The sequence below is a fragment of the Scleropages formosus genome, chromosome 17, assembly GCF_900964775.1.
Source record: "Scleropages formosus chromosome 17, fSclFor1.1, whole genome shotgun sequence".
NCBI classification, from domain to species: Eukaryota; Metazoa; Chordata; class Actinopteri; order Osteoglossiformes; family Osteoglossidae; genus Scleropages; species Scleropages formosus.
The window spans coordinates 18,956,129-18,983,399 of record NC_041822.1 but is presented as its reverse complement, the minus strand read 5'-3'; the positions used below and the strand labels follow the sequence as shown (position 1 = coordinate 18,983,399).

General features: G+C 41.8%; 1 protein-coding gene across 2 annotated transcripts; it reads left to right on the top strand.

Moving 5' to 3' along the window:
• Window positions 1-1,955: 1,955 nt before the first annotated feature.
• On the top strand, window positions 1,956-27,127 carry egflam (EGF-like, fibronectin type III and laminin G domains). Of its 2 annotated transcripts, XM_018758237.2 has the most exons (23): window positions 1,956-2,572; window positions 7,195-7,304; window positions 8,581-8,667; window positions 8,853-8,879; window positions 10,097-10,214; window positions 10,806-10,941; window positions 12,965-13,131; window positions 14,137-14,252; window positions 14,541-15,159; window positions 17,512-17,612; window positions 17,948-18,048; window positions 18,243-18,387; window positions 18,687-18,876; window positions 20,044-20,169; window positions 21,724-21,967; window positions 22,427-22,538; window positions 22,623-22,739; window positions 23,943-24,123; window positions 24,862-24,940; window positions 25,456-25,599; window positions 25,695-25,778; window positions 26,199-26,302; window positions 26,396-27,127. In XM_018758237.2, exons 1-23 carry the CDS (start codon window positions 2,464-2,466, stop codon window positions 26,542-26,544), a joined length of 3,366 nt encoding a protein of 1,121 aa, XP_018613753.2. In that variant the 5' UTR covers window positions 1,956-2,463; the 3' UTR covers window positions 26,545-27,127. The 2 variants fall into 2 exon arrangements, with proteins under 2 accessions (XP_018613753.2, XP_018613754.1); XM_018758238.1 differs by lacking the exons at window positions 1,956-2,572; window positions 7,195-7,304; window positions 8,581-8,667; ... (8 more) ...; window positions 18,243-18,387; window positions 18,687-18,876 and adding an exon at window positions 19,290-19,311.
• Window positions 27,128-27,271: the final 144 nt, after the last annotated feature.

Sequence of the window (27,271 nt, the reverse complement as noted above, 5' to 3'; positions counted from 1 at the left end):
ATACTGCTCCTAGATGACTTTGTATTGTAGGGGTAATGGACAGGGGACCATTTTCCAATAGCAGAAGTCTTCATGGCTTCACCATAATCGCCATGATTGATGATTGTTGATTATGTTTGATCTTCACACTCTTGAAAACACTTTGTGAAATTGTAGCATTAACAGTGATCTTGGAGGCTGTCATTAAGCTGCTGCTCAGTTGAATGGAGGCAAGAAGAAAAGTTAGTCAATTGAAAAACAGTCTATTCATCGATTAGTCTCATCGATCACTTACGCTAGATAAATTTAATCTTTGCCTCGAGGGCAGCATGGAGATATGTGCAGCTGTGCAGAGCAGTGCACTGAACCTGTTTAATTATCCTTTCTTTTAATGCGTATCCTTTATGGAAACTGAACTACACTTATCCACCAGGCTGTTTTTCTCTTGCCCAGAGATTACAAAATTGACCCACTACTTATAACATCAGGTGGCAATAGTGGAATTAGCTGCCTCCGAAACATAGCTGAATATTTACTCAAACAATATGCGTTAAATGTCTTTCTTAGTGGTACAACAGTAATAACACAAATCTGACCCATTACCTTTTCTCTCATGTGACATCAGTGTCACCATTTTTTCATTGTTATAGTTGCCGTTTGCTGTCCTATCAAAGTCCCCTTTTATAAAAATTGGCAGAGAGATGTTATAGTATTTCTGTACTGCAAAGTCCAGATTTAATATTGTGTCACTGACTGCTATGTTGAACGTTTTATCCAAAAGTAACAAACAACACTTTTTTGTACAGTTATATTTTACACACTCTAGCAATTCAGGGCAAGTACATTGATCAAAGGTACTAAAGCAGGAATGGGAAATGGGGCTTAAACCCCCTCTAACCCTAACCACTAAGCACTAACCAGTAGCTACCCCTAACCCATGTCCTTCATGTCCTTAACCGCTTCACTGGCTCCTGCCCCATCACACTTTATGTGTCACACATGTCACATTAGCCATGGACCATCGCGATAAAGAGACAAGTGTGTGTTATCAGACCGACTGCGCGACACACTGTTTGGACATCACTCAAGCATTTAATCAATGTTTTACATGCTGAACTCAATACAATATAATCCTCGTCCACCGAGATATGTTCGAATAATTGGCTTTTATTCTGCAAACAAGAATGAGGATGAATGTCACTTAAATTCGGTCATGTTAAGGTTTTTTAGCTTTGGTCTTCAAGGCCTTTCTATAGAACCGTGTGTTTTGTGCACAAGGAAAAAGGCGTCTGGAAACGAGCGGGACCAAAAGTGTCCTTGAATTAGGAATAAAGTGTAAAAGTGTGACACAAAGTGTTACATTTTATTTTCGTGTTGTCTTTCAGTGTGTTTGTGATGTTCCTGTCAACCACATGACCAACAAATCTGAGTTCAGTGAAAATAAATGAAAACAAATAAGTGAATAAATAAAATAAACTGAATATTTAATAATTCAGTAGCTTAATGTAAATCATTAAAAAGCGATAATTAACTTCCTGCTTTTAAGCGGCCTTTTTTTCAAATTCAAAAGAAACCGTAGTTCCTATTAATAAGTCTCCTGTAATTAAGTGGCCCTTAAATCCGTTTAATGTGCGTGGGGAGGGGGGTGCGTGGCATAAATCCTTATTTGTACAAAGTGACAACATGTAATTACATTGCATTGTAGTAATTTTTCCGCTGTTAAACTGACCGATAGAGGATTCTGTCTTTATTTTGGCTATTCGTTACCTCAGAATCGTGTCTATAGTAATATGAAATTTGAAAGTTGCGATTCCAGTTCTTTCCTGTGTTTTTCAGTTTAACTCTTAAGTGCCTCAGCTGCTCGCACCGTCTCTCTCTCTCTCTCTCTCTCTCTCTCTCTCTCTCTCAATCTCTCGCTCTCTCTCTCTCAGGGACACTCCTCCTCACTGTCTCTGTCTGTCTCCATCTGTGTGGATTAGACTCCTCTTTATCCTCTTAGCCGTAAATGGCCACGCGCTCCGAGCGCCTGCTCCTCCGCGCCACGGTTAACCAGCTGCCGAGTCGCGCGACACTACTACGGCGCTCACCTGCGGCACGCGGCGGCGCGAGTTAGAATTCCCGTGCGGCTGACGGCTCGCGCTCGGTCGGACTCTCTCTCGCTGTCAGGCTCTCGCTCTCGCTCTCGCTTTCGCTCGCGCTCACCTCGCGTGCCGCCTCCTCCTCGCTCTGGCGACCGGGACTCTTGTGTCTCTCGTGCCGGATTTCACTCATTCTGCAGTGTGCGCGCGCGAGCTTCCTTTCCCACTCACTCGCTGTCTCAATTCCTCAAACAACAACACGTAGCTTCTCAATATCCATTCACATCTATAGTATTATTTATACATTACAGCCTCTCTTTCACTTTTTCAGCAAATTATAAATTTTATGTATCCTGGAAGAGTTATGACAGTTTGAACTTTTACAACAAGTTTACACGTGACAGACATGGGGTTTTTGAGCACCGGACGCGGAATTACTGTATTTATTTCACTTATTTTCTTGGGGACGGTGGACGTTTCCGTGTGTGTGCGGAGGACCAGCGCCAGAAAATCAGGTAAAGTCCTTTTACATGATGATTTACACGTATTCACATGTCGGACGTAACGAAAAGACTTCGAATGAAAGCGAGTACTTAGTTGGCAGCGTTTTCGTTCGCAGTTCAGTCACAACAGTGAAATAAATAAAAAATATATTATATAGGAAACCAAAGGAATGGGTTCATTTCACAGCATAATTTTACTGCGTCGGACCGCACGATCCTGTTGTACCTAACGGGTTACTGTTAGAGGAAGTAAAACAAATCAGAGCAATGCCAATCAATGGCGCTTAAAATACATATGATAATAATAATAATAATAATAATAATAACAGCAACAACAACAGGGTCTTGTGAATGGGCTTTTATGGGCTCTGTCACAGCGCAGTATTGCTTTGGAAATAATTTCAACTAAATTATAGTTAAAATACTATGATTTTACTGTGGATGCCATAATTCAGTGTAAAAATTATCAAGCTGTAGTGCAGTAAACTGAGTGCAGTATTTTCTCCAAGTTTAAATTTGGGCATTTTTCTAGGAGGAGTTTCGCTTTCATCAGGTTAATAAAGGGGTCCGTGGCCTAGAGAAAGGTTAAGAACCTGTAATATAAAAACAGGGGCCTGAAAACTTCTTAGCTGTTTCCAAGAACAAAAATATTAAAAAGTACTAATAATTCCAATATTAGTATCCAGGGAAATTATACATACATACATATCCACATCACATCAGGATTTCTTGGACATTGGGATGGATTTGTCACCTCCACGAACCTGGTGCATCTATGTATAGAAGTGCAGTAAAGTTCTTATTGTACCAGCTCTTTTATAAATCAAATTAAATCAAATCAGATAAATTTGCGAGATACCTGGTATCATTTCATTTATAAAAGAACACATTAGTCTGGTGCTTCTTTAAAGGCATGAGGCTACAATAACCCATGATGGAACCCACCTTCTGTTGTAGTACCTTTGGGCAAAGTAGAGTACATACCCTGAATTGCTCCAGCAACAATTACACAGCTGTATAAATGGTAAATTATTGTTAAGCAGTTTAAAATGGGAAGTCTATATGGAGAAAAGAGCCAGCTAAAAAAAAATGTCAACATAATATTGTGGCACACAGCACTTTGGAATGGGATGGGGCAAAGAAGGACACATAGGCAGCGTTCATCTTGAACATTTCATTTGAACATCAGAACACTAAGAAAGAACGCTCTTGATGCAAGGGCCCAGTTTTCTCCAGGATCTGACCCTTCTAAGCAGTCTTCCCCCCCTGTTTAGTACACCGGTCTATTTCTCAACAGCCTAGCAAACACATTCATGCCATCATTTCCCCCAGAAGTGCCCCCAGTGGTTGCACACTTACATTCCACATTTTTCCCATAATGCAACTATTTACAATAAACAAATCTTCCCACTCAAAACACCAGTAACACGGGTTGTTACAATATAACCGAATTATACTTAAGTGTGATTTCCTTGCCTTTCCCACTATGTCAATGAGATGCATATGAAAATGTTCAAATTTAGGGGCAGCAGGTGGTGTAATGCTTAGAACTGTGACCTTGAAGTCCAAGAGTCCCAGTTTGAATCCCAATCTTGTTGCGCTCTGAATTCCTTCAGGCAAAATTACCCAGCTGTGCAACCTTTTAAATCATTGTTTGTAGACTCAACATTATAACATTTAATAAAGTATAGGAGCCAAAGTTTTTGAGACCCTGTCCTATGCTTTTGACATTTTTTCAAAACCATAATCCCAGCAGTAGGTTTTCACACTTCTGTACAACTTGTCACACTGAAGTATCTTGGTTGGCTGTAGTGGAGGGAGCCTTTACATAGAGGATGTGGATCTACATTTAATTGGCAGTGCACATCTACACATCTGGCTTTTTTGTATGCTGTGCACTTTTTGCCTCGATTAGCATTCTTCTTTGGTGAGTATAAAAAAATGAACCGAAGAGGATTTTGTTTGGTTGCATAAGGTTTTGTATCTCTCATTGTTTTGATGTTGTCGCTGCTGCTGTCAGACTACTAAAACAAACAAATGCAATTTTGTGCTTGTTTTTTGTATTTTTTACATTCCAGCACTTGCGATGTGAAGGTGAAGACAGTCTTATTTCTTTTCCTCAAGTTAATACTCTCCATGCTTGGCGACTCTGAGAATCTCAGTATTCAGCCTAATAGTCTGTATCTTCAAAGATCTTCATTTCAAGATATGTTCTGTTGCCACACTTTGAGATGCTGTGATTGCCTTTTGCACTCTGTGAAGCAAGATGAAACCAGAGCTGTTAGCCAACATGACACTCGTATGTATGAGATGTGATGTCTTTCGTGGGTGCTCATTTTTTATTGAGGCCAACTGCTTTTGCATATTTTATTTTGCAAGGGAGGACAATAGCGGTCAGTGAAATCAGATTATGTTGAAGAGAAGGCACATGACATGGCAGGAAATTAGTTCATTTTTCTTGCTTTTTTTAGCAACACAAAAAGATACTCCTTTTAGTTTAACTTTGTTGGACTGATGGTTTTCCATCTTCTACCGAATTAGGATTGGATTGCTGCTGTAAGAGAAAAACCTTCAATGTTTATTTCAGTAACATAACAATAATAATAATAATAATAATAATAAAGGGCAGCATGGTGATGCCACGGATAGTGTTGGTGCTTCACAGCAGCTGGGATATGGGCTAAGTCTGGCTCACCCTGTGTGGAGTTTGGATGTTCCTTCTGCATTCGCTTGGGTTTCCTCCTGGTGCTCTGGTTTCCTTCCACAGTTAAAAGATGTGTTTCAGGTGGATTGGTGACTCTAATTTGACTTTGTGGGATTGAGTAAGTGTCTGATTGCTTAGCAATAGACTGGCATCCAATGCTTTTGAATAGGCTTTAGACCATCACAGCCCTGTATTGGATAAGTAGTAGATGGACATGAAAAAACACAAAATAATCATCATAATAGTTTATTATAAAACAGAGTATAGGCCCTTGAAGTAATAGAAGACTAGATGTCAACCTGTTAGTGGCCAAGCCGAATGTTATCTTTGAGGAACTGTGCATTTCTGCCCTTCCCCTCTGAACTGCACTGGTACCATTGCATCTTCTCATGTGGAGAAGGTTTGATGTGAATAAGTTCTCAGCCACCTAACACACTCTGTGGAGAAGCTCTGGTCTCTCAGAGGACAGGAAGATGGAGATGCAGACATTACATTAATTCATATAGCTAACACTTTTCTCCAAAGCAACTTAGAATGTTTAGCTACATACAATTATTTACGCATTTATACGGGTAATTTGTACTCAACCAACACAGAGTAAGTAAGCTGGAGGTGGCATTCAAAAATGCAACCGTTGGGTCTAAAAGCACCAGCTCTATTCGCTACGCTACCAGCTGCCCTACTTAGTCTAACATTATCCAGAAACCACTGCACATGCTGCCCCACATGAAGATTTAACAACTACATTGTCTTAACTCTGACAGTCCACAACAAAGGAAATCTGCTTTTATGACCGTCTAGGTCACGTTACTTAAGGCCACATTATGAATGAGAACTTGTGTGGAAGCTTCTGCACGTAAGATCCTACATTCAGTACCACACTGCTTGTTTATCACGCTCTGCGCAATGTGTCAGTGGCAGGTTATAAAGAATCAATGTAGGTGTTGCATTTAGTGTTTCAGTAGAAGGCAGATATAAATTCTTAGAATCCCTTGAGGCTGAGTCCAGAAAGTTACAATACCATGGTAGTTGTACTTTTGAATTTTGAGTATTATAGTGCTTTTTCATTATTGTGATGAGTGCTGACTTTTCTCTTTGCCAGATTTATTAAATTACTTTTATTGGACCACTTACTGGAGTGTTTTCACCCTTCCCTAAGGGGTAGAAACATTTTCCAGCAACATTTGCAGTGGAAGAGAGCACTTTCTGCATTTTTTATTTTGACAAGAACAGAGCCAGATGACATGAATTAAATTCTGGAGCAAACATCTAGAGCCCAAAACTAGAAGAATGATCTCCTTTATGTACAAATCATGACTGACGAGCTGAAAATATTGCTTTCAAGTACAAACTTCCAGTGACTATCAGATGTCTCTAATCTAGTTTTATGAATCACATTAGTAGGATAGCAGGTAGTATAGTAGTTAGAGCTGCTACTTTCTGGACCTGAAGGTTGCAGATTCAAATCTCACCCCCTGCTGTAGTACCCTTGAGCAAGATACTTACCCTGAATTGCTCTAGTAAAATTACCCAGCTGTATGAATGCATAAATAATTATAAGTAGCTTGACATTGCAAGCTGCCTTTGAGAAAAGCATCAGCTAAATTAATAGATGTTTATTTTTAGGTTTCTCACGCTAGGTGTGTTACTGTACTGAAAAATAATCAGAATGAAAGCACTTTGTATACTTACAGATTCTATATGCATTATGTAAAATGCCAAGATATGACAGTGAAAACCTTTCAGGTTATTTTCATCTGTCACGGTATAACATTGTCTCAGTTGGTTGTTTCGGTCTCCTGTAGGTAATTTTTTTTTTTTTTTTTTTTTGCTCTGTGCTTTTTAGAACTTTTCTCACCAGGGCCAAAGTTGAACATGTTTACAGTGATGTCATCAATCTGCGATGCATGGTTGTGTCCTGATGTTGCAGAGCGCCTCAGTCCCCCTTTGGATGTCCAGCTGGAAACAATAAACTGCACGGCCTTCAGTGTACGATGGAGAATGCCCCGGCGACACATCAGCAGCATCACAGGGTATAAGGTACAGTTCTCCACAGCCTTAAGTCACACCTGGATCAGGTGATGTCCAAGACACTTGTGACTAAGATGAAGCATGGTGCTGAAAAATATTCTAAGAAATAAAGTGGATAACAGGAAAGCATCTCCCTCTAATGAGAATATTTGAAAATTCGTGTCATGATAATGAGCCTCCTTTGAGAAGGCCAGTCTTTTAATGACTTTTTTTTATTACTGATTGATCTTTTGAAGCTTTGCAGCTTTTAAAAACCACAACTTTTAAGTAGTACATCAACACCCACACCACCTCCTTGGTGTTGAAAATGAGATGTGATACTGAACAGCTAAACAGTCTTGGCAGGCTGTATCTGAAATTCAATCAAGGATTTTTTTTTTGCTTATCTCATTTTTGAGTCTGGTGCATGAGTCTTGGCTCATCCACACTGCACAATATACAGCTCTCATCTCATGCAGAGGTGTTAGCTGTGGTCCAACACACAAAGCTTGTCGGAGCAACTTGTGGTTTGTGTCAGAAAGACTGTTACCTGAGAGGATAGCCATGTGGAAAGATGATTCCCAGAAGGACTTTTACAACACAGACGCAATATTCCTCAGATCATATAGTGGATGCTAATCAGGCAGGATTACAGTACAGACAATTACATTTTGTAGCATCTTTGATACTTTCATTTCTTTTTTTACTTTTAAGAAAAATAAAAAGAAATTAAATTCAACCAAAAAAGAGAGTGGAGGCAAAATGATTTCCAAGACTGTCAATTTCATTTCTAAGAAATGGTTAAAGTCACAGTCAAACCACATGACAGTCTTGTCAACCCCACTCTTCTCATGTCACCTCTGAGCTCCAAATAAATCCTTCATGAAGAGCTACAGGAAAAGAGTACAGAGTGAAATGACCGTGCTGTATTGTGTCAGTGGCAGGATGTGGTGTAAAAGTTTGTTGAGGAACTCTGAAATTTTAGCAGGGTGATGAAATAATAATGAAGCATGTGTTTTTTCTGTATTCAGTGACTTCTGTGACATTATAATAACCACTATAAAAACATGGAATGGCTTTCCTCTACTTGGAATGTAATGCTCAGAGCTAATCTGCCTTGTTTTGAGATTATAACTGTCACTGGATCTGATTTAAAGTGACTCTGTGCTAATTGCACACAATACCATGTAATAGAACAAGTGTATAATGCACAGCTGCACTGGTTTTAGCTTCAAGCAAACGAAGCAGCCTTTACAGGAAATGATGAACAGCACAAAATAAATGGTGTATGTATGTGTGTATGCAGATTTTCTACACAGAGATGAGGAATCATCGGCCTGCAAGCTCAGCAGTAACACTGGATGTGCCTCTCAGTTTGGACATATTGACCACTGTGAGTCCAGTTTTCCAGTCTTACAAAAGACTGGTCTAAAGCACACATATCACTTAAGTCAGGTGAATGTATTTGATAGATTTTTGAAGTACTGTATGTGCGGAATATACAGTTCCATGAGCACTAATGCAAGTGCTGTTTAGGAATGGGTAAAAAATAAAATTCCTGTCTCTTCTTCTCAACAGGGACTTTTTGATGGACAGGCTGGTTTTGTAAGTGCTCTGCAAACATTATTGTGCATATTTGTATTCTGTATGTTTAGACTTTAGAGTTAGAGGAATACAGGTGATAAAACGTATTTTTATATTTTATTTTTTAAACATCTAAATTCAGTTGGACGTGTAGAGCTACAGTATTACTTGCTCCACTGATACATTGCTGTCCAGCAGATTCTTAGGTTGGAATTTCCACTTTACTATGGTACTCATCTGGAGCAATGAGATTCATGGCACACAAATCTGGCCTGTGTTATGGGCTGTGGATGGAAATGGCCAAATACTGTTCTTATATTTACATTTTTACATGTTCTCTTTATAATCAGAGGAGGCATATTTGTGCTCACTCTTTCTAAGTTGGAATTGGTGTCCTGCATTAAAGGCAGGACATCAATTCCAACTTAGAAAGAGTGAGCACAATATTGGTTATAAAATTGCTGTGAAACAGTAATGTAGAATCTGTGAAATTTCTTATATTATTTTCACAGTTTGTTGGTTTATGGCCTGTAGGTAGCATAGTTGTTATTGATATGGAGTTGTACTCTGAAAGCTGCTAGTTCTATACTCAGGAGAACTTTTGTGTTACTGACGTAGCAATTTATCCTGGCTGTTTCAAATACACACATATAATATATATAACAAATATAAAAATGTAAATGGCTGTCTGGGCCAGCAGGTAACATAACGGTTCAAGCTGTTGACTTCCACTGAAAAGTCCCAGATTAGAATCCCATTTTTGTTGTAGTTTCCCTGAACAAGGTTCTTACCCTGAGTTAATAAATTAAAAATGAACCAGCTGTATAAATGAGTTAATTGTAATTGGTAGGTTAGTGTACAAACCTAACATTGTACAACACTTTGGAGAAATTAATCACATAAATAAATAATCAAGTCATGTCTGTATTTGGGTAAGAGTCCGTTAAAGCATGAAAATACAATAAAATACATACACCAAAACATTTCTAAACCAGCACCTAATTTGTGAGTGTTTTGGTCGAAGAAGAAGTTTTTTTGTGGCCAATAATCCTTACGTTAGTCAGTTCCCTACCCTTGCTAACTTCTGTGTGCCTCTTTTTATATAATTTGAACTGAAGACATGAAAGTAGCTGTGATCTAATAATTATTAGATGGCATGTTTAGAACATCACATCTGAGAAGATGCTTCACATGGTAGTGGTACACCAATCTAAAGCTCATTTCTTCTGTCCACCCAGGATGTGGTGATAGGGAACCTGCCAGTGGCCACACATTACCGGGTCAGCGTCGGGGCATATGGGTGGGTGGGCGAAGGACGGCCCAGCATGCCAAGAGATGTGAGCACTGCCCCGCAAGGTGGGTGGAGGTGGCTCAGAGGTCGACTTTTTTCTCTCATCCCATCTTCTGCCCCAACTGTCTCCTTTAGCGTCTCCTCCAAATGAGCAGAACAAAACCCTGATAGATGAATGACACAGATAATAGTTGTTTTGATAAATATCGACAAAGTTTGTTAATTCGTGGTGAATGACCCTTATGCAGAGAGCTAGCCATACTAAACAAAGGTTACATGTGCTTTTGAGGGGTGAATTTGAACCCAAGCAATGGTAACAATAGTCACTAATGATTTCATTTGCAGTTTTAGCCCACCTACAATTAATGTGTAACAGTCATAAGAATTGTCACCATCTGTAAATACAATATGGACTGAACAAAACAGCAGAACAAAAGTAGTAGTTCATGGTGAGTGCCCCCTACAACATTAAGAGGTGAGTTGTACTTTAGCTGTATCTGTGGTCTTTGAGCTCTGAAGAGCCTAAACAGACAGGACTTTTCTTTCTTTTGACGTGTTTCTGTTGACTTGAATGTTTATTGATACGTCTTACTGGTACGAACATATGGGGCAGTTGTAGAGTGTACCTTTTTGTGCCTTCTCCCTGCACCCAGCAGACACGTGCATGCCACCATCACCACCCACGCAGCCCAGGGTGACGGTCATGTCGGACACGGAACTCGCGTTGTCATGGAGACAGGGCGAGAGCGAAGGGAGCTCGCCAGTTCTGCACTTCCTGGTGGCCTACATCAGGTGAGAGGTGCTGCCGAGCCCTGAGTCATTGCTGTGACAACCTGGCACTTTGTTAATGAAGAAAAAAGTCAAAGTGGCTCTGAAAAAGAGCAAGTGTCACTCAGTGCCTGAGCCATTCCATAAGCTTTAAGGGGCTAATTTGAGCCCATGAATTCTTTTAATGTGTAAGGGAACTACACTTTTAATAAATGAGTATTTATAACAAGAAAAAGGATTTTCACCACTGGGTTTAGCTAATATCCTTTAAACCTAACCTTCAAACTACAGACCTATTTTCTTTAGCAGTAGGTGCGGGATTTTGTCCAAGTCTCCTCGCTGTTGTTATTTTTCAGTCAGAAAATCAATGGGATAATCATTCTGTTGTTCTGTAAGGTTGCTGAGGAATCTGGAGCGTTTAAGGCTACAGTTAGATTGTTCCAGAGCTAACTCATTCTTCATCCAAATGCACCACTTACGTTAGAACTGTGGATAAATGAGAATGACAGAATTACAGTATGCTTTATGTTCGCCATAGTGGCTGTTGCAGGTATTCACTTCCAAAGCCCTGTCTTCTGGAACCTTTTACTCTGTGTACTTGTAGATCAGATTGAACCATTGCTGTTTTCATTTATGGAAATTGGCTGTGCTGAAATAAATTTCAGCACTGAATATAAATGCAAAGAAAGCCAATATGCCCAAATGCCTGGCTTGAAACGCACCATAAATGGTGTGACAGAGAATAGTTTTTATACTTCATCTAAAACTTGTCTGAACTGTTGCCATCTGGACCTTGAATGTCATAATTGTTCTTCTGCTTTCGCGACCACATCCTTTGGTTTGGCAATTACAAAATCTTTAATCCATGCCTAGTGTTTGTAGGGACAGTGCCTGATAGAGCGGCTCAGTGACAGTACATATAGTTGCCAGGAGGTTCCTGCTAGTTGTGGGATTCGCTAGAAAGGTGTAAAATTTTTTATCACTCCCCCGCAGGGTAGACAGGCAAAATTTTACACAGCAAATGGGAATTACTCTGAGTGTGAGTGAAATCTAATGAACCTTGTTTGGGTTTTTCTGTCACTGTAGAGTTGTGCCAAATGATGATGAGTTTATCCAGTCTCAGAACATGTAATGAAAGCAGGAGTGTAATTACCCGTAATCGTCACAATGGGAATACGATAGCTGTGCCTCATTCAGCAGGCCCCTCTTATTGTCAGTGTCTGAGTTTTGAGTAATGGAATGTAAACATCCCCTGTAGCCATGCTCATTAAATCTCATGTTGGTTATTAGAAAAAGGACATCTCTATTATCATCATCGTCGTCGTCATCGTCGTTGTCATCATCGTCAGTATTTTGCCCACAACAGTTTAAATTTTTTAGCCATTTCCACTTTCTTGGTAAAAATTTGTTGACCGGGTGCCTTTGTATGTGTAATATCTAAAGCTGCTGTTATTTTCACTTGAAATTTCTTGACAGACTTGAATGACACTTTAGAGAAAGGCTTGACATTTTTACTTTTATAATTCAACTGGTGCTACAGTGTGGTTAAGTTCACGAAGACTGAAACAAAAGGCCACAACATGTAATTTCCACTGTTGCCGACTACTTGTCCTAACTCATGGTCCTTGTGAGGCATAGGATGTGATAGTTTTTTTTTCTCGTTAATTATTTTGCATTTACTTTGACATTGTGACTCATGAGGACCATGTGTGAAAAGAGGTGGCCTGAAAAAAAATGAAAAAGTCAATTTTCTAGGTTTTGTGTCACTGCAGTGCAAGCTATGCCTTTCCATTCCTGCAGGGGATGGTGGCTGCATCTGCACAATGATGGAGTCAATCCATGTTCTTTACATGAGCTGGTATTGAGCCATGCCAGGAGAGTAGTTAATAAAATGATATTATCTCTTTAGTTGCTGGAGGTTATCAGTGTCTTTTTTTTATTTAATGTGAAGTGACATTTAAACAAATCTCTTTGTACTTTCCAGCTACACTTGGTCAATGTTCCTTTGTGGCCCTAACAAAAACTGTCCCAATGGGTTTTTCCACAGGCCAGAGCTAGACTCAGAGTGGACCCACATCAAGGAACCAATTGAGTCTAACTCCATGGTTCTGAAGGGTCTTGTTCCCGACACACAGTACCAGTTTGTTGTCCGAGCCGTGAACTCACATGGAGTGAGCCTGCCCAGCGCTATCAATGACCCAGTCCGAACCTTTGGTGAGTGTGCTTTGGTTTTTTGTGCTTTTTGTTCTTTTTCCCAGTTAAGTTGTAGTTAACTCTGACTCCACTCTAAAATCTCTCACTATGGGCATAACTAAACTCTGCAAATGAAACACAGAAGCATAAACAATGTCTTGTAGTTTTTGTCATTGCACGAGATTTGATATAGAGAATTGATACATAAATGCAGATGCATCAATGCAGATGTAGCCCTCTGTGCAGGAGATCAGGTTTCTTTGAACTAACTGCCACGCTAGATCTTCATACGCTAGGTGGGAGCAAAGCCATGGAAGGAAGAAGAAACTGATTTCACTGATCATTTCTCAACTGTACCTTGTTTGGCTACAACCTATCTTGTCAACTAGAATAAAGTAAGAGGGTTTTACCCTTCATTGTCTGCCAGGAGTAATGCCAGCTGGGTGTGACAAGGAACATGAATGATGCCTGTCTTCTCAGAAGTGTGTTAGCTAGTAGGATTGCCTACAGGAGCGGGATCAGGCATCCCATTCTTGCTCTGTGGTTGGTGGAAGGTTAAACTACGTTAACTGAAGGGTCTTACAAAATGTGTAATTTATGTGTTGAGGCTGATCCCTGTGTAACAACCAACCTGTCTCTCTTCATCACACACTCTGTCTTTCTCACACAAGCACATACATTAACACAGAGGTATTGAAATTCTTGATGACACTTGTATGCATAATCACATTCAAAGGCACATTAACATATTTAAATTTACATTTATTCATTGTACACATATGTACAAACACAACCATATCTGTACATGCCTACCATAATTCTTTATTTAGTATTCGAGTATTTATAAACTTTTATTAATGTCTTTGTGTAGGCACCATAAGGGGCAATACCATGGAAGTACAGTAATAATTAAATATATGTTATTGAATTTTAATCAGTGGAAAAAATCTGCTTGAATAAACTGCAGTCTTCAAATGCTGATGCCTCAACATGTAGCTTCCTCCAACCATGTATTCTAACATACAGGTGGAGAGGAAGTAGGCAGTGGAGAATATTCCCAGCACTACATCACCAGCTCCAGGATCAGTGAGGATGATAGTCTTGACACAGACGATTCAGACTATGATGTCTACATAGAGGAGGTGAGTCATTGAGATATGCTGTAGGAAGAGAAAGACTGACATTGGGGGCAGCTGGTAGCCTAGTGGCTAGAGCTGCTGTCTTTGGACCCAAGGGTTGCAGATTTGAATCTCACCCCCAGCTGTAGCAACTTAAGGCAACATACTTACCCTTGATTGCTGCAGAAAAAAAAAATGAATGAATAGTTGCTTAACATTGTAAATTGCTTTGGAGAAAAGTGTCTGGTAAATGTAAAGTCATCCTTGATGAATCTTTTGTGTTTTTAATTTCAATATTTCTTTTTGATTTAGCTCCCCTCATTTCCCATCATTAGAAGGCATAGGAACAGGAAATCCCAGCTAAGGTCCCGGACAGGAAGTCCCACCTCTCACATGGAAACAGCAAATGTTATATTCAGGAAAACCACAGCTACCTCCAACAGCACCACAGCCTTAGTCATGCTCATCACAGCCACGCCAAGTGTTTCTACACCCAGAGTCTCCACCACAGAAGTGCTTAGCCCCCAGTTAACCACCACCACTACCTCTTCTTCTACCGAGAATTCTGGCCTCACTCACACCTCAACTGTCACTTCTTCTCCCATCACACCCACCCTCTCAGCAGCTACACTGTCTGATTTCATTGTTGACCCATCCACGGTTATTCCCTCTCCCTTGACACCAAATTCTTTCAAGTCCACAGCCAAGCCTCATTCCTTAGTGCCTACCTCCCCAGCAGCCACATTCCCTCCCCTGGTGCACATACCCTCACACCCTCTGAACCCCTGGAGGGGACCTGTTCCACGACTGTTCGACCTTCCCTGTGAGGACACAGCATGCCCTTCTGACAGCTTCTGCATCAATGATTACGACAGTGGGGGGTCACGCTGCCACTGCAGCTTGGGTCGGAGAGGGGACACCTGCTCCGAAGGTGAGGCTAAACCAAAGTCTGGGGTACGAGCATTTACCATGTGTAAATCAGGAGGTCGTGTTCACTGGCTTGCACTTGGCACAAGTTAAAAACGTATCTCTCCAAACAAAACATACAGTACTTTGAGGGTGTATGTTCTCCTATTCACTGTATGACTATATGGCATATAGTATGTCATGGTATAAATAGCAATATAGTTATAAAAATTAATATTTTAAATAAATGATAAAATATAATAATTATAAATAACATGACATGCTGTAAGACTTGCTGTTATTTTTAAATAACTTTTTGGGTTTTCAGTCTACCATCTGGTTTAAATGTGCAGGCTCCCTCTTTGCTGATATTAGGTTCAAATGTAACTGGTCCGTCAGACTCACCAAAAGGATATTGAACATGAATTCATATATTTATTTTCAGTGTTACCTGGCCCTGCTCAGGGCTTCAGAGTGTACTGTAGTTTCCATGCAGGGTGCAGACTGACTAGCCTAGACACAGTAAGCCAATAAACCACCCCATATTCTGTGTCCTTCCTCAATACCATCCTCAAACACTCATACAATTATTTCTAATTTAAAGTCTGAAATGCTTTTTATTGATGTGCTTCAATGACCGTGTATGATTAGCAGTTGAATGAAAACCTTAGTAGTGGAATGAAAAGTTTCTTAATGACTATAGGCCAGTCTGAAACATTTCACTTATCTGACAAATTTTCCTATTTTCCATGACATAAAACACTAATGAGTGTTTTTGTTCTTTGCCAATCAGATTGCAAAACTCTGTGCTGGTGTTACACTTCATTATTATTCATTATATGAGCAGATGCTTTCATCCAAAGTCACTTACATAACATACATTTTTAACCATTTGTACAGCTGGATATTTTGCTGATGTAATTCACATTACATGCAACACCAATACCAGTATTCAGCTCCAACTCCAATTCTAGCACCAGCTCCTATCCCAAAACCAGCGTGAACTCACACATAAAATTAAGCACCAACTCCAACGCTTGCAACAGCACCAGCTGCTAATCCAGCACCGGTATCAGCTTCAACAGCAGCGCAGCAACATCATCGTTTCAAAAACAAATAAGTGTGCCAAATTCAACAAGAGTATGGCAGAAGAGCCAAGAATCTTGATTAAAAAAAATCAGTTCCTTAGAAACCACTTTACTTGCTGCCTCTCCTTAATGTCAGATGTGTTCAGTAAACTGCAGTCTCATAGGTTTCTTGAAGGTTATTTGTCATCCAAGCATTGAATTTGGCACACTTATTTGTTTTTGAAACGATGTTAATGTTGCTGCGCTGCTGTTGAAGCTGATACCGGTGCTGGATTAGCAGCTGGTACTGATGTAAGTGTTGGAGTTGGTGCTTAATTTTATGTGTAAATTCATGCTGGTTTTGGGATAGGAGCTGGTACTAGAATTGGAGTTGGAGCTGAGTACTGCTATTGGTCTTGGAGCTGGTTCTTGAATTGGTGTTAGAGTCAATGCTGATACAGGTATTGGAACTGATGCTGGTTTTAGGGTAGAAACCAGCTCTGGTACTGATGTTAGAGTCAGTACTTTAGTTCCTGTAGGAGACTGTATTGGTGTTGCTGTTGGAGCTGGTTTTGGGCCAGGAGCTTGTGCTGGTATTTGTATTAGAGCCAGTGTGTAAATTGCTGTAGGAGTTGCTGCTGGTATTGCTTTTGGAACTAAAGCTGACACATAGGGTTTTGAGTTGATTCTGGTATTGGTGTTGAAGTTTATGTAGCTGAAACTAGGTTTGGGATAGGAGTTAGTGTTAGTACTGATGTTGGCGTGAGTGTTACTGTTATTGACAATGGTGTTGATTTGCTGTGGGTGAGAACTGGCTGTTTTACTGAGGTTGGTGCTACTGGCTGGTATTAGTGTTGGAGTTTGTGTTGGTGCTGGATCTGCTGTCGGTATTGGTGCTTGTGCTTTTGCCACGTCTGCGTCGGCACTGGGGTCAGTACTCATGTTGGAATTGGTGTTGGTGCTGAAAATGTCATACTGTTGCAGGTGTAGAAGTTCTTCACCATCACTGGTCACATGGCCACTGGATCGATCAGGAGTAAGTGGAGATGGAAATGGTGGCCCAGAGGCACTGAGAACAGCTGAACGCTTCAGTGATTGTTTCCCGTTCCCATGAGAGACAGTGCTCTGCTCGCTGGTGACCTTCCCTCCAGCACTGTGTCTATACTACAGATGGGATTGCCAACCCTCTGAGAGGGGGATGGAGAGGGGGAAAGAGGCAGGCATGCTGTTGGATACAAGCAGAGTTTAACGTAAAGCTTGTCCTTAACCTCCAAACAGTTATTAAACTGCCGTGCCTTCTTCCTAAACAGGTTTTACAATACAGTTTCCCAAGTTTTATGGCTACTCTCACATGACCTTTGAACCTCTGAAGAACTCCTATCAGACCTTCCAGATCACCCTGGAATTTAAGGTAAGCAGCTATTGTTTTCATTTCTCGTGAGATTTACCTGACATGACATCAGCTGGTTGTTAACAGCTGCCACACCCCAAGGGCCTTAGTGACAACATCGCGTCCAGGTAGAGAAGGACATCAGAGGCGAAGGGGGTTTGTGATGTAAACAGTCCTGACAAGTCTCTCCTCTTTGGGCGCATGTGTTGATGTGTGTGTCTGCCTGTGTCTTTTTGTCCCTCTATTTATTCTATCCACGTATTCTTGTTTGTTTGTGTCACTGCATCTCTGTGTTTGCCTGTGTTTGTCTTTGTGTCTGCACATGTGTGGTCCTGTGTTTGTGTATCTCTGGCAAGGCGGATGCTGAGGATGGGCTGCTGTTCTACTGTGGGGAGAATGAGCACGGTCATGGCGACTTTGCCTCCCTAGCGCTCGTGCGCCGCAGGCTGCACTACAGGTGGGTGCAGTGGATGAAGTGCGCAAGAGTAGTGCTAAGGTGGCACAAGGGATTAGATGGGACCACGACCATATTGCACAGCAGGCAAACTGCAGCCTCAGGAAGCTTTTGAATGAAATACTTGGATTCTCCTGTTATTCCTGTAAAAACGGAGCCCAGTTCATGTGTTTGTACCACGCTGGCCCTGTGCACAGGTTCAACTGCGGCACAGGTGCGGCACAGATTGTGAGCGAGAGCCCAGTAGTCTTGGGCCACTGGCACAGTGTGACTGTTTACCGGGATGGCCTGAGCGGCTGGCTGCGGCTGGACAACGACACGCCCGTGACTGGCCGTTCGCAGGTGAGAGGGCCCAATACATACTGGAACCACAGACAAAGCACAGTTGAAATGAATGTTTACTCAGTGCTGGATGTGTTGGAAATATCGCACTGTTGTGAATTAATACCAAAGTAATTTACTTTGTCTCAGCGCAACAACCTCCAAAGAATCATCTCTTGACACAGCGCTTTTAATATTTTCCTAAACTTCATGTTTTACAAATTTATGTTTTTCCAACTGACCTGTTTACCTCTGCAGGATGCAATATGGTCTTCCTTCCAAAGTTACATGACATCACACCACTTTGTCCGAATCCACAGGGCCAGTACACCAAGATCACTTTTCGCACACCCTTCTTTGTGGGTGGCACCCCCAGTGCATATTGGTTGGTGAAGGTGGCAGGGACCAACCGTGGCTTCCAGGGGTGCCTACAGGCCTTGCTTGTCAACGGAAAGGCCACAGACTTGAGGCCCTGGCCCCAGGGACATGCTCTGAGCGGAGCTGACATTGGTGAGCATGTGATCACATTCTGTGTACACTGAGCTAGAGTGTACGTGGACACAGTGTGCAGTTGTTGGTGGAAGCGAGCTTTACACATACTGCTCCTGTGATGTGTGTGTGTCTGTAAGTTTTACTCTCACTAACTTTAACTTTTTATCATCCATTCAACAGGACTGTATTTGTGACACACATTTTTAATTCCCACAACCATTTAACTCATTGGTCATTTGTTTGCAACATCCTTGTAAACGTCCTGTGGAATTTAAGCATCTTTACAGTTAACTTTGATGAACTGAGGATCTTTTTAGAAAATATGAAGAACAGAACCAAACAAGAGAGTGTTTGTAGTGGATTAAAGAGGTGACAGTTCTTACAAAGACCTGCTGAAATCTGCGATAAGTGCCAGCCCTGTGATGGTTAAAAAGGTGTTAGATCTGCTTTCTGGTAAGTACGGGTTGAAAGCCGGTGATTTGTCAGTGTCTGGCAGCTACAGACCACGATGTGCTCCTGTCTCTGTAGATCAGGAGGCATCGGGATCCTGGCTGTGATTTAGTCAGGGATGGACACTGCACATCCCTCTGGGAGGTGGCTGAGTGGAAGCCCTTCCAACACACACTTCATTTACACCGTCAGTTCCTATTACTTTGCCATTACTCTCTCTCTGTTGCACACACAGACTCATCCCTGCTGTTTCCTGCAGCTTTGCCCCTATATAAATACAAATAAGCATACTGTCATGGAATACTGCATCATTACTTATGCATGAATACACAGACTGACCTGCATACGTAATCTATCCTAATGTAGACATATAGATATAAGCAGACACCCACACACAAACATACACAAACAGAAATATCATTGAGTAGGACAGCATGACCTTTATTTCTATGCCTGTGTATATAATTGTTGTGACTTCCATATGTTCAGAACAGACCCTCCGCTGGGAGCGTTGACTGTCCTGTGTTGCTACCCTCAGGGTCCCATTCCCTCCCTGGTTGCCCCACCCACCCACATACACACACACACACACAGTGTGAAAACAGAAAAAAAACTCCCTGTCTGACAGCAGGAAACTGCAAAGCTGTCAGTGTGTTAAAGTAAATGGTAAATAGGCAACTGTGTTTACTTGGCAAATGGTAACTGTGTTTATGTACATGTGTTTCTGCCGGACAGGTGAATGCAGTGATAATGTGTGTAAAGGAGTCACCTGTGCCAATGGAGGTGTGTGTTTTGCCAACCGAGCGGACGGGTACATCTGTCTGTGCCCCCTGGGCTTCAGGGGTCTACTGTGCCAAGAAAGTGAGTCTCCCTATCCTTTCTCCATCACCTTTCTCGCCTTTTTCTTGCTTCCATATTGACTCCCAGCAGGAGCTTGAAAAGTTGCACTGAACTCTGGCCAGTTGGCATCAGTTGCAACATTTGCAGAGGCTGCTTTGGTACTCTTGACTAAGGCAACTTTAATTGGTTTATTTAAATACTCTCATAAATAATGCTTAATAGGTAAAATTAAAGCAACCACTAGTGAATAAAGCAGTTGATTATCCAATATTTCACATTACTGAATTTCGTTGAATTTTTAAAACTGTTTGCTACCTTGATGTCTGATGTCTTACTTTCTATACATTACTCATTGCTTATAGTACGTATGTTTTTAAATATGATTTTACGTGAAAAATATTTCTCTTCAGATAAAGCTTGCTGTCATTTATTTTGCTGAACAAATTACTTAAACTGAGCAAATGAAAGGGTGCTGCAGCTGGTAGTGCTTGTGCTCTATACCTCCTGAATTGTGGATTTGGATTTGGGTTTGAATTCGGTTCAGTCTGTATGGATTGCGCATATTACCCCGATGTTTATGCAGGTTTCCTCCAGGTACTCTGATTTTCTCCCCAGTTTCAGGTAAATTGGTGACTCTAAAATGACCTTTGTGTGTGTATCGTCATCCATGTGAGGAACTGGTGTTCAAAGCCTTGTGCCCTATGCTATGATAGTCTCTGAAGAACTGTGACAATGGGTTGAAAATGGGAAAAATTGAAAATGAAGTCAAAAAGAGCTCATGACTGCAACCCTGAAAAATATAGTATTGATGTTTCATTTACATTTACATTTTTACATTTATTCATTTAGCAGACGCGTTTGTCCAAAGCGACGTACATCTCAGCAAAAGTACAATTTATGCATTACATTAAGAGAAGAAGACATAGCTCCAGACATGAAAGTCTCAAGCAAACCTAGTTCGTTACCTACCACTTGCTGCACCGAGGTTCATCGGTCGAGTAGGTGCATAAAACACAGGATAGACAAATCCCAATACCCTCCCACCAATTTTCTTTTTTTTTTTTTTTAAATATTATAAGATGCACAAATAAGCAAATACAGTGCCAGAGTAGTGGTTGAATAAAGGTTGTATCTGAGGATGCTTATGGTATTACGATGCATGAACAGTTGCACCGTAAATGAGCTGGAGAGATCTTGGGCGAAGTGGATCTGGAAAAGGTGAGTTTTCAGACCCTTCTTCAAAGTAGACAGAGTTTCCACAGTTCTGAGTGACAGGAGAAGGTCATTCCACCACAACGGACCCAGAACCCAGAACCTCCGAGCTTTGCCTTTTGTGCGTGGGCCCACCAAGCGAGCAAAAGTGGATGAGCGAATGGGCCTGGCCGGGGTGTAGCGGTTGATTAAGTTTCATGTAATATTTGTTGATTTTGTTTCCAAAATTCATGGTGAACATAAAGAAAACCAAAACATCCATTGGTGTTGTGTAAAGTATATGTTGTGTTGTCTGCAAACGCTTCTGGAAAAGGATCAGTTTGAGCTCTGACGTCAGACCTCTGCTTGGTTGCACCTGCTTAGGCTTCCTGCTGTCTCTGCCATGGTTCAACGAGACACTGCGATCATACATCAGTGCCCCTTGGCCACAGTCCCTCCAGCATTACCTGTCCTTCATGGAGTTTGAGATCACGTTCCAGCCGTTTACGCTGGATGGTGCACTCCTGTACTGTGAGGACCACAACAGCCATGACTTCCTTTCAATTGCCCTAGTGTCTGGATACCTGGAATTTCGTTTTGACTGCGGCTCAGGAATGACAGTCATCAGGTATACCGCAAACTTGGATTGCTCTGTGATTGGAGAATGAAGATGCTGTGTTGTTCCTATTCCTTTATCCTGTCTGGTTTGCAGGAGAGTGATTAAATAGATCAATAGTGATTGAATGAAAGTGTACCATCTGATGGTAGAAAACAGCCAAAATAATGTGTGATTCCACAGAGATACTGTTTATTGGCTTTTTTATTTAAGCATAGCTAATTGCTACTAGTCTTACTACTGCTGGGTCCTTGCTTTTACCTGTGGTCAGAGCTTCCGCTGTTCAGACAGCGCTTGCTATCACCTAATGCCACAGTTCATTGATTGCTCATGGTGAGTGTCAAAACTAAGTGTCACAGGGCTTGTTTCTGAATTGTCGCCATTGTATTGTAATTGGCTGATTTGTCACCACTGGTAAGTAATTGGGTTCCTCTGCAGTCACATCTGATTGCCTGATTCTTGTGTGTACAGGAGCATGGAAGCCCTGAGCCTGAATGCATGGCATGAACTGCGGGCCTCTCGCACAGCCAGGAAGGGCATCCTTCAGGTGGACGAGCAGCAGCCTGCAGAGGGCATAGCCGAGGTGCTGTGTGGAGGGAGGTAGCTGTTTCCATGGCAATATGAGAGTCGGGGCTGCTGGGGATCTCACCTCTCATCTTTCCTGCAGGGGCCCTTCACGCAGATCCGGTGCAGCACTCCTCTGTATGTGGGTGGCGTGCCAGACTACAGCAGCACCAAGAGTAGTGCTGGCATTCTGCAGCCATTCAGTGGTAGCATCCAGAAGGTGATCCCTCCCCACAGTTTACCGTACTCACCTCACGATACCTCCTTTAACAGCAAGCGATGGACTATGTTCTACTGCTGACAGTAGGGGTCCTTGAACTTTTTGAGCTTGAGACCCAGATGAGAATTTCTCAAATTTTCTGAGATGCAGTTTGACAGTATAATCCTAGTATATCAATGGAGTGAGTTGCACATATAAAAATTTATGTATACACACACACACACACACACACTTTCAGAACCGCTTGTCCTATACAGGGTCGCGGGGAACTGGAGCCTACCCGGTAACACAGGGCGTACGGCCAGAAGGGGAGGGGTCACACCCAGGACGGGACGCCGGTCCGCCGCAAGGCACCCCAAGCGAGACTCGAACCCCAGACCTACCGGAGAGCAGGACCTGGTCCAACCCACTGCACCACCGCGCCCCCTGATTTATGTATAGAATACTGTAAAAAAATAATGCAGTGGTAATGATAGAAACACAGTGCTGAAATAAACAAGGAGTACAAATTGTATTTTTAGAGACAGCAAAAGTGCAAAAAGCAACTTTATAGGAAACAAACACAAATTCATTATTTTTTCAATAATGATTCACAAGCTGATGTAAAATACATTTAATTTCTCCTGAACTTTAACAGTGCAGGCAACTTATAAGACATTTTCATTCCTCTCACATTCAGTAGCTGCAAAAATGCTATCATGTTGTCCTGTTTGAGAGACAGTGCACATAAGACCATGCTTGTTAATATTAAATTACGGATGGCAATAATTCTGAAATAAAATTCCACAGTTCCCTCAATGTAAGACACTGGGCTATATAAATTTAGCGTACAGTATCTGTTTGTAGGGGGGCGCGGTGGCACGGTGGGTTGGACCGGGTCCTGCTCTCCAGTAGGTCTGGGGTTCAAGTCCCGCTTGGGGTGCTGTCCTGGGTCTGTCCCTTCCCCTTCAGCCTTACGCCCTGTGTTGCTGGGTTAGGCTCTGGTTCCCCGTGACCCTCTATGGGACAAGTGGTTCAGAAAGTGTGTGTGTGTATCTGTAATTAAATGTCCATCAACGTGTAACATGGCATGTTACAAATGGTCTCTGAGCAACATATCTCATTGTACCTGCTGATTCCAGAGCTTGACAGTATCATTCTTTAAGTGGTAGGGAGTCCCAGATTCCCACCGTTGCTTCATCTTCTCCCCCGGACCCTTTGCAGATTTTTCTAAATGACCATGTTGTCCCACTGACTGAGGACCATGCCACCGGAGTGAATGTAGAGAATGCAGAACACCCCTGTGCCAACACACCCTGTGCCAACGGTGGGACGTGCCGGGCCCGGAGAGATCTTTACGAATGTGACTGTCCACTAGGGTTTGAGGGAAGTCACTGTCAGAAAGGTGAGCTTTCCGGGCCTCCAGGCTACAGCATTAGGATTTGTACGGTTTCTACCAGGGCATGTGGTGGGGCAGTGAATTAATGTGTCCCCCTTTTCTTCTGCTTTTTTGCTACCATTGAGCAGAGTGTGGAAATTACTGCCTGAACAGTAAGTGTGAAAATATAATAAAAATGCTTTCTTTCACTCGTGTTCTTGTCATTCACAAATGCACCTATACATTGAGGATAATCATTGTGTAGAGTACAGATTAAAAAAAAAAAACAGTGAATTAAATTTCATGTATAGGAGGGTGGTTTCTTCATGTGATGTAAAAAAGGAGACAGCAGTATAAAATAGAATTACTGACAGTGAAATACTTTAATGAAGAGCAGAATAACGATAATGATAAATAAGGATTAGTCAATTGGCTAGTATTCAGTCCCCTACATTTATAAAACACTACATAGTATTTATTAAAAATTTAGCTTTTTTTTTTTTTTTTAATTTTAGTCTAGATGCTGTAGTGTATATTGCCGCAGTGGCTTTTTTACTAGACGTTTACCAGTCTAGTATTAATTGCCTGTTGTGTTTCCTTGTTTTTCCGAAGTCTATGAAGGCTAATACATCTTTCTCATAACATTCCATTATTTTATTAGGCAGGGATTGATGTGTACTGTATATAAACATGTTTTCCTTTATGCTTCTTGCGCCCTCTAGTGGCCAATTACATTGACTGCACTAATTGGCTGTCTGTTCCCAGCTGTGACAGATGCCATAGAGATACCACAGTTTATTGGCCGCAGTTACCTAACTTATGACAGCAAAGACATTCTCAAAAGGTATGTGTGAACAAGAGTTGTACTTCTAAGAACAGTATCCTCGGACATATATATCTTTACATTTATTTATTTAACAGACGCTTTACTTCAAAGTGACTTCCAATGAACTCTATGTAGCGTTATCAGCCCACACACCTTATTCACCAGGGTGACTTACACTGGGTCACTCACACACTATGGGGAACCTGAACAGCATGTCTTTGAACTGTGGGAGGAAACCAGAGCACCTGGAAGAAACCCACATAGACCCAGGGAGGACATGCAAACTCCACATAGACTGAGCAGGGACCAAACCCATGTCCTCTTGCACCACCCAGGTGCTGTGACATAGCAGCACTACTTGCTGTGCCACCAAGCTTATATATCAACAAATAAAGAGACTATATGGCTGCTTGTAGTGTATATGTATGGTTTTTGTGTCACTGTGCAGCAGTGTGTCTGACTGGAGTATGTTCCATTATTATTGTTGGGTGACATGGGTTAAAGCAGTTGTTCACTACCCCTTCTTCTTTCAGGGTCTCAGGCTCCAAGAACAGCCTATTCCTGCGTTTCCGTAGCACCGCCAAAGATGGCTTGCTGCTGTGGAGAGGTGACAGTGCTAGCAGGGTCAGCACTGACTTCTTGTCCTTAGGTCTTCAGGACGGGGGCCTCATCTTCAGGTCAGGACAATGATGGTCTGTGTGTCTTTGCTTCTGGCTGTCTTCAATGGGCAAAAACCCTTAACCAGACTGTCACATGGTGCCTCTGTCTTCAGCTATAATCTGGGCAGCGGTGTCACCTCGGTGATGATCAACGGAACCTTTAACGACGGACAGTGGCATCGGGTCAAAGCTGTCAGGTTATTTTCACACATTGATAAAAATAAATAGGCAGCTCCTTATCCCATTACCAGTCATCTTGCACAGATCATTAGTACCTGACCATCATGGGCATTGTTTGTATTTTACAACAGGAACATTCTAAAATTATCAAGATGCATGTTTCCTTCTAGATCAGGGATAGTCAAGCCTTGTCACCATGTGCCACAGGGTGTGAGGATATCTCAGTTTTTAGCTGCCTTATCGAAAAAATTCATTATGAGAATAGTAAACTGATGTTTTAGGTGTACATCAGGTGCATATTTAAATGATTCATCCAAAATTTGCTGGACTATGAACCTCCAAGATCAGGCTTGCCTGTCCCAAATTAGGCTGACCATTGACTCAGGACAAGATGATTCTGCGTGTCCCCTCCTGTGTACTTGTTTCTACATTTTTAGAGATGGCCGGTCTGGTAAGCTGACTGTGGATGACCTTGGTGCAAGAACAGTGAAGTCGCCAGGGAAAATGAGACAACTTAATGTCAATGGCGTCCTGTATGTCGGTGAGTTAGATTATTGTACTGATGGCAGTGGAGGTGACATGAAAACCAATGGTGATGGTGATAATGATGATGTTGATGGCTCTTGTCCCACAGGAGGCATGAAGGAGATTGCTCTGCATACCAACAGGCAGTTCATGCGTGGTCTGGTGGGCTGCATCTCCCACCTAACACTCTCCACTGACTACCATCTCTCTTTGGTGGAGGATGCTGCAGATGGCAAGAACATCAATACTTGTGGCTAATAAGAGCTGGACTGCCCTTACATCCACAAGGACACCATTAGTGTTGGGACTGTTGACAACTTGACCAAATTAAAGGAATGCGGTGTGACCAGAGACCTCAAAGGCACTTCCTGTGCCAAATGGCTGCTTCTTGCAGGACAATGCAAGTGATTTAAGTATTAATTTGATGTTCATTTCATAACATCAGGTCCTGTAAAGATATCATTGGTAAGTATTTTAGAGGGTGTTGTGAAGAAAATTGTCCAGTCTCTATAAATTATAAGCCTGTCAATGTCATTACAAGCCTGTGAGTGTTTGTAACAAGATTTGCGCCCATCAAACCCACTTCAAGGCCTCTTTATTAAGACGTCCTTTAGGGCTGTTATCATGCCCACTGTCTTGGCTGGACCTGCCCCTTATCTTTTAGCCCACCCTCTGTCTCAGTCGCTTCCCACTCACATTTTACTGTGTGTGCGGTAAGGAGTGGCACTTTCTTGGCAGTTAGCCAGATTGTCTTCAGAAATGCCACATAAAAGCAAGGCTGGCTCTTGTGTGTCTGTCTGTCACTTAACCTACATGGGAGTGTGGCTTCAAAAATGTAAAGTCCAGAATAAAAAAATGAAAACAAAAAAAAAGTGCTGTGGTCCTAATTTTTTGAGTGTCATACAGCCATATGGTATTGAGGTGGATCCCTTGTACGGTGTCTGTCCGTTCATCCATCCATCTGTCATCATTAAGTATATGACAC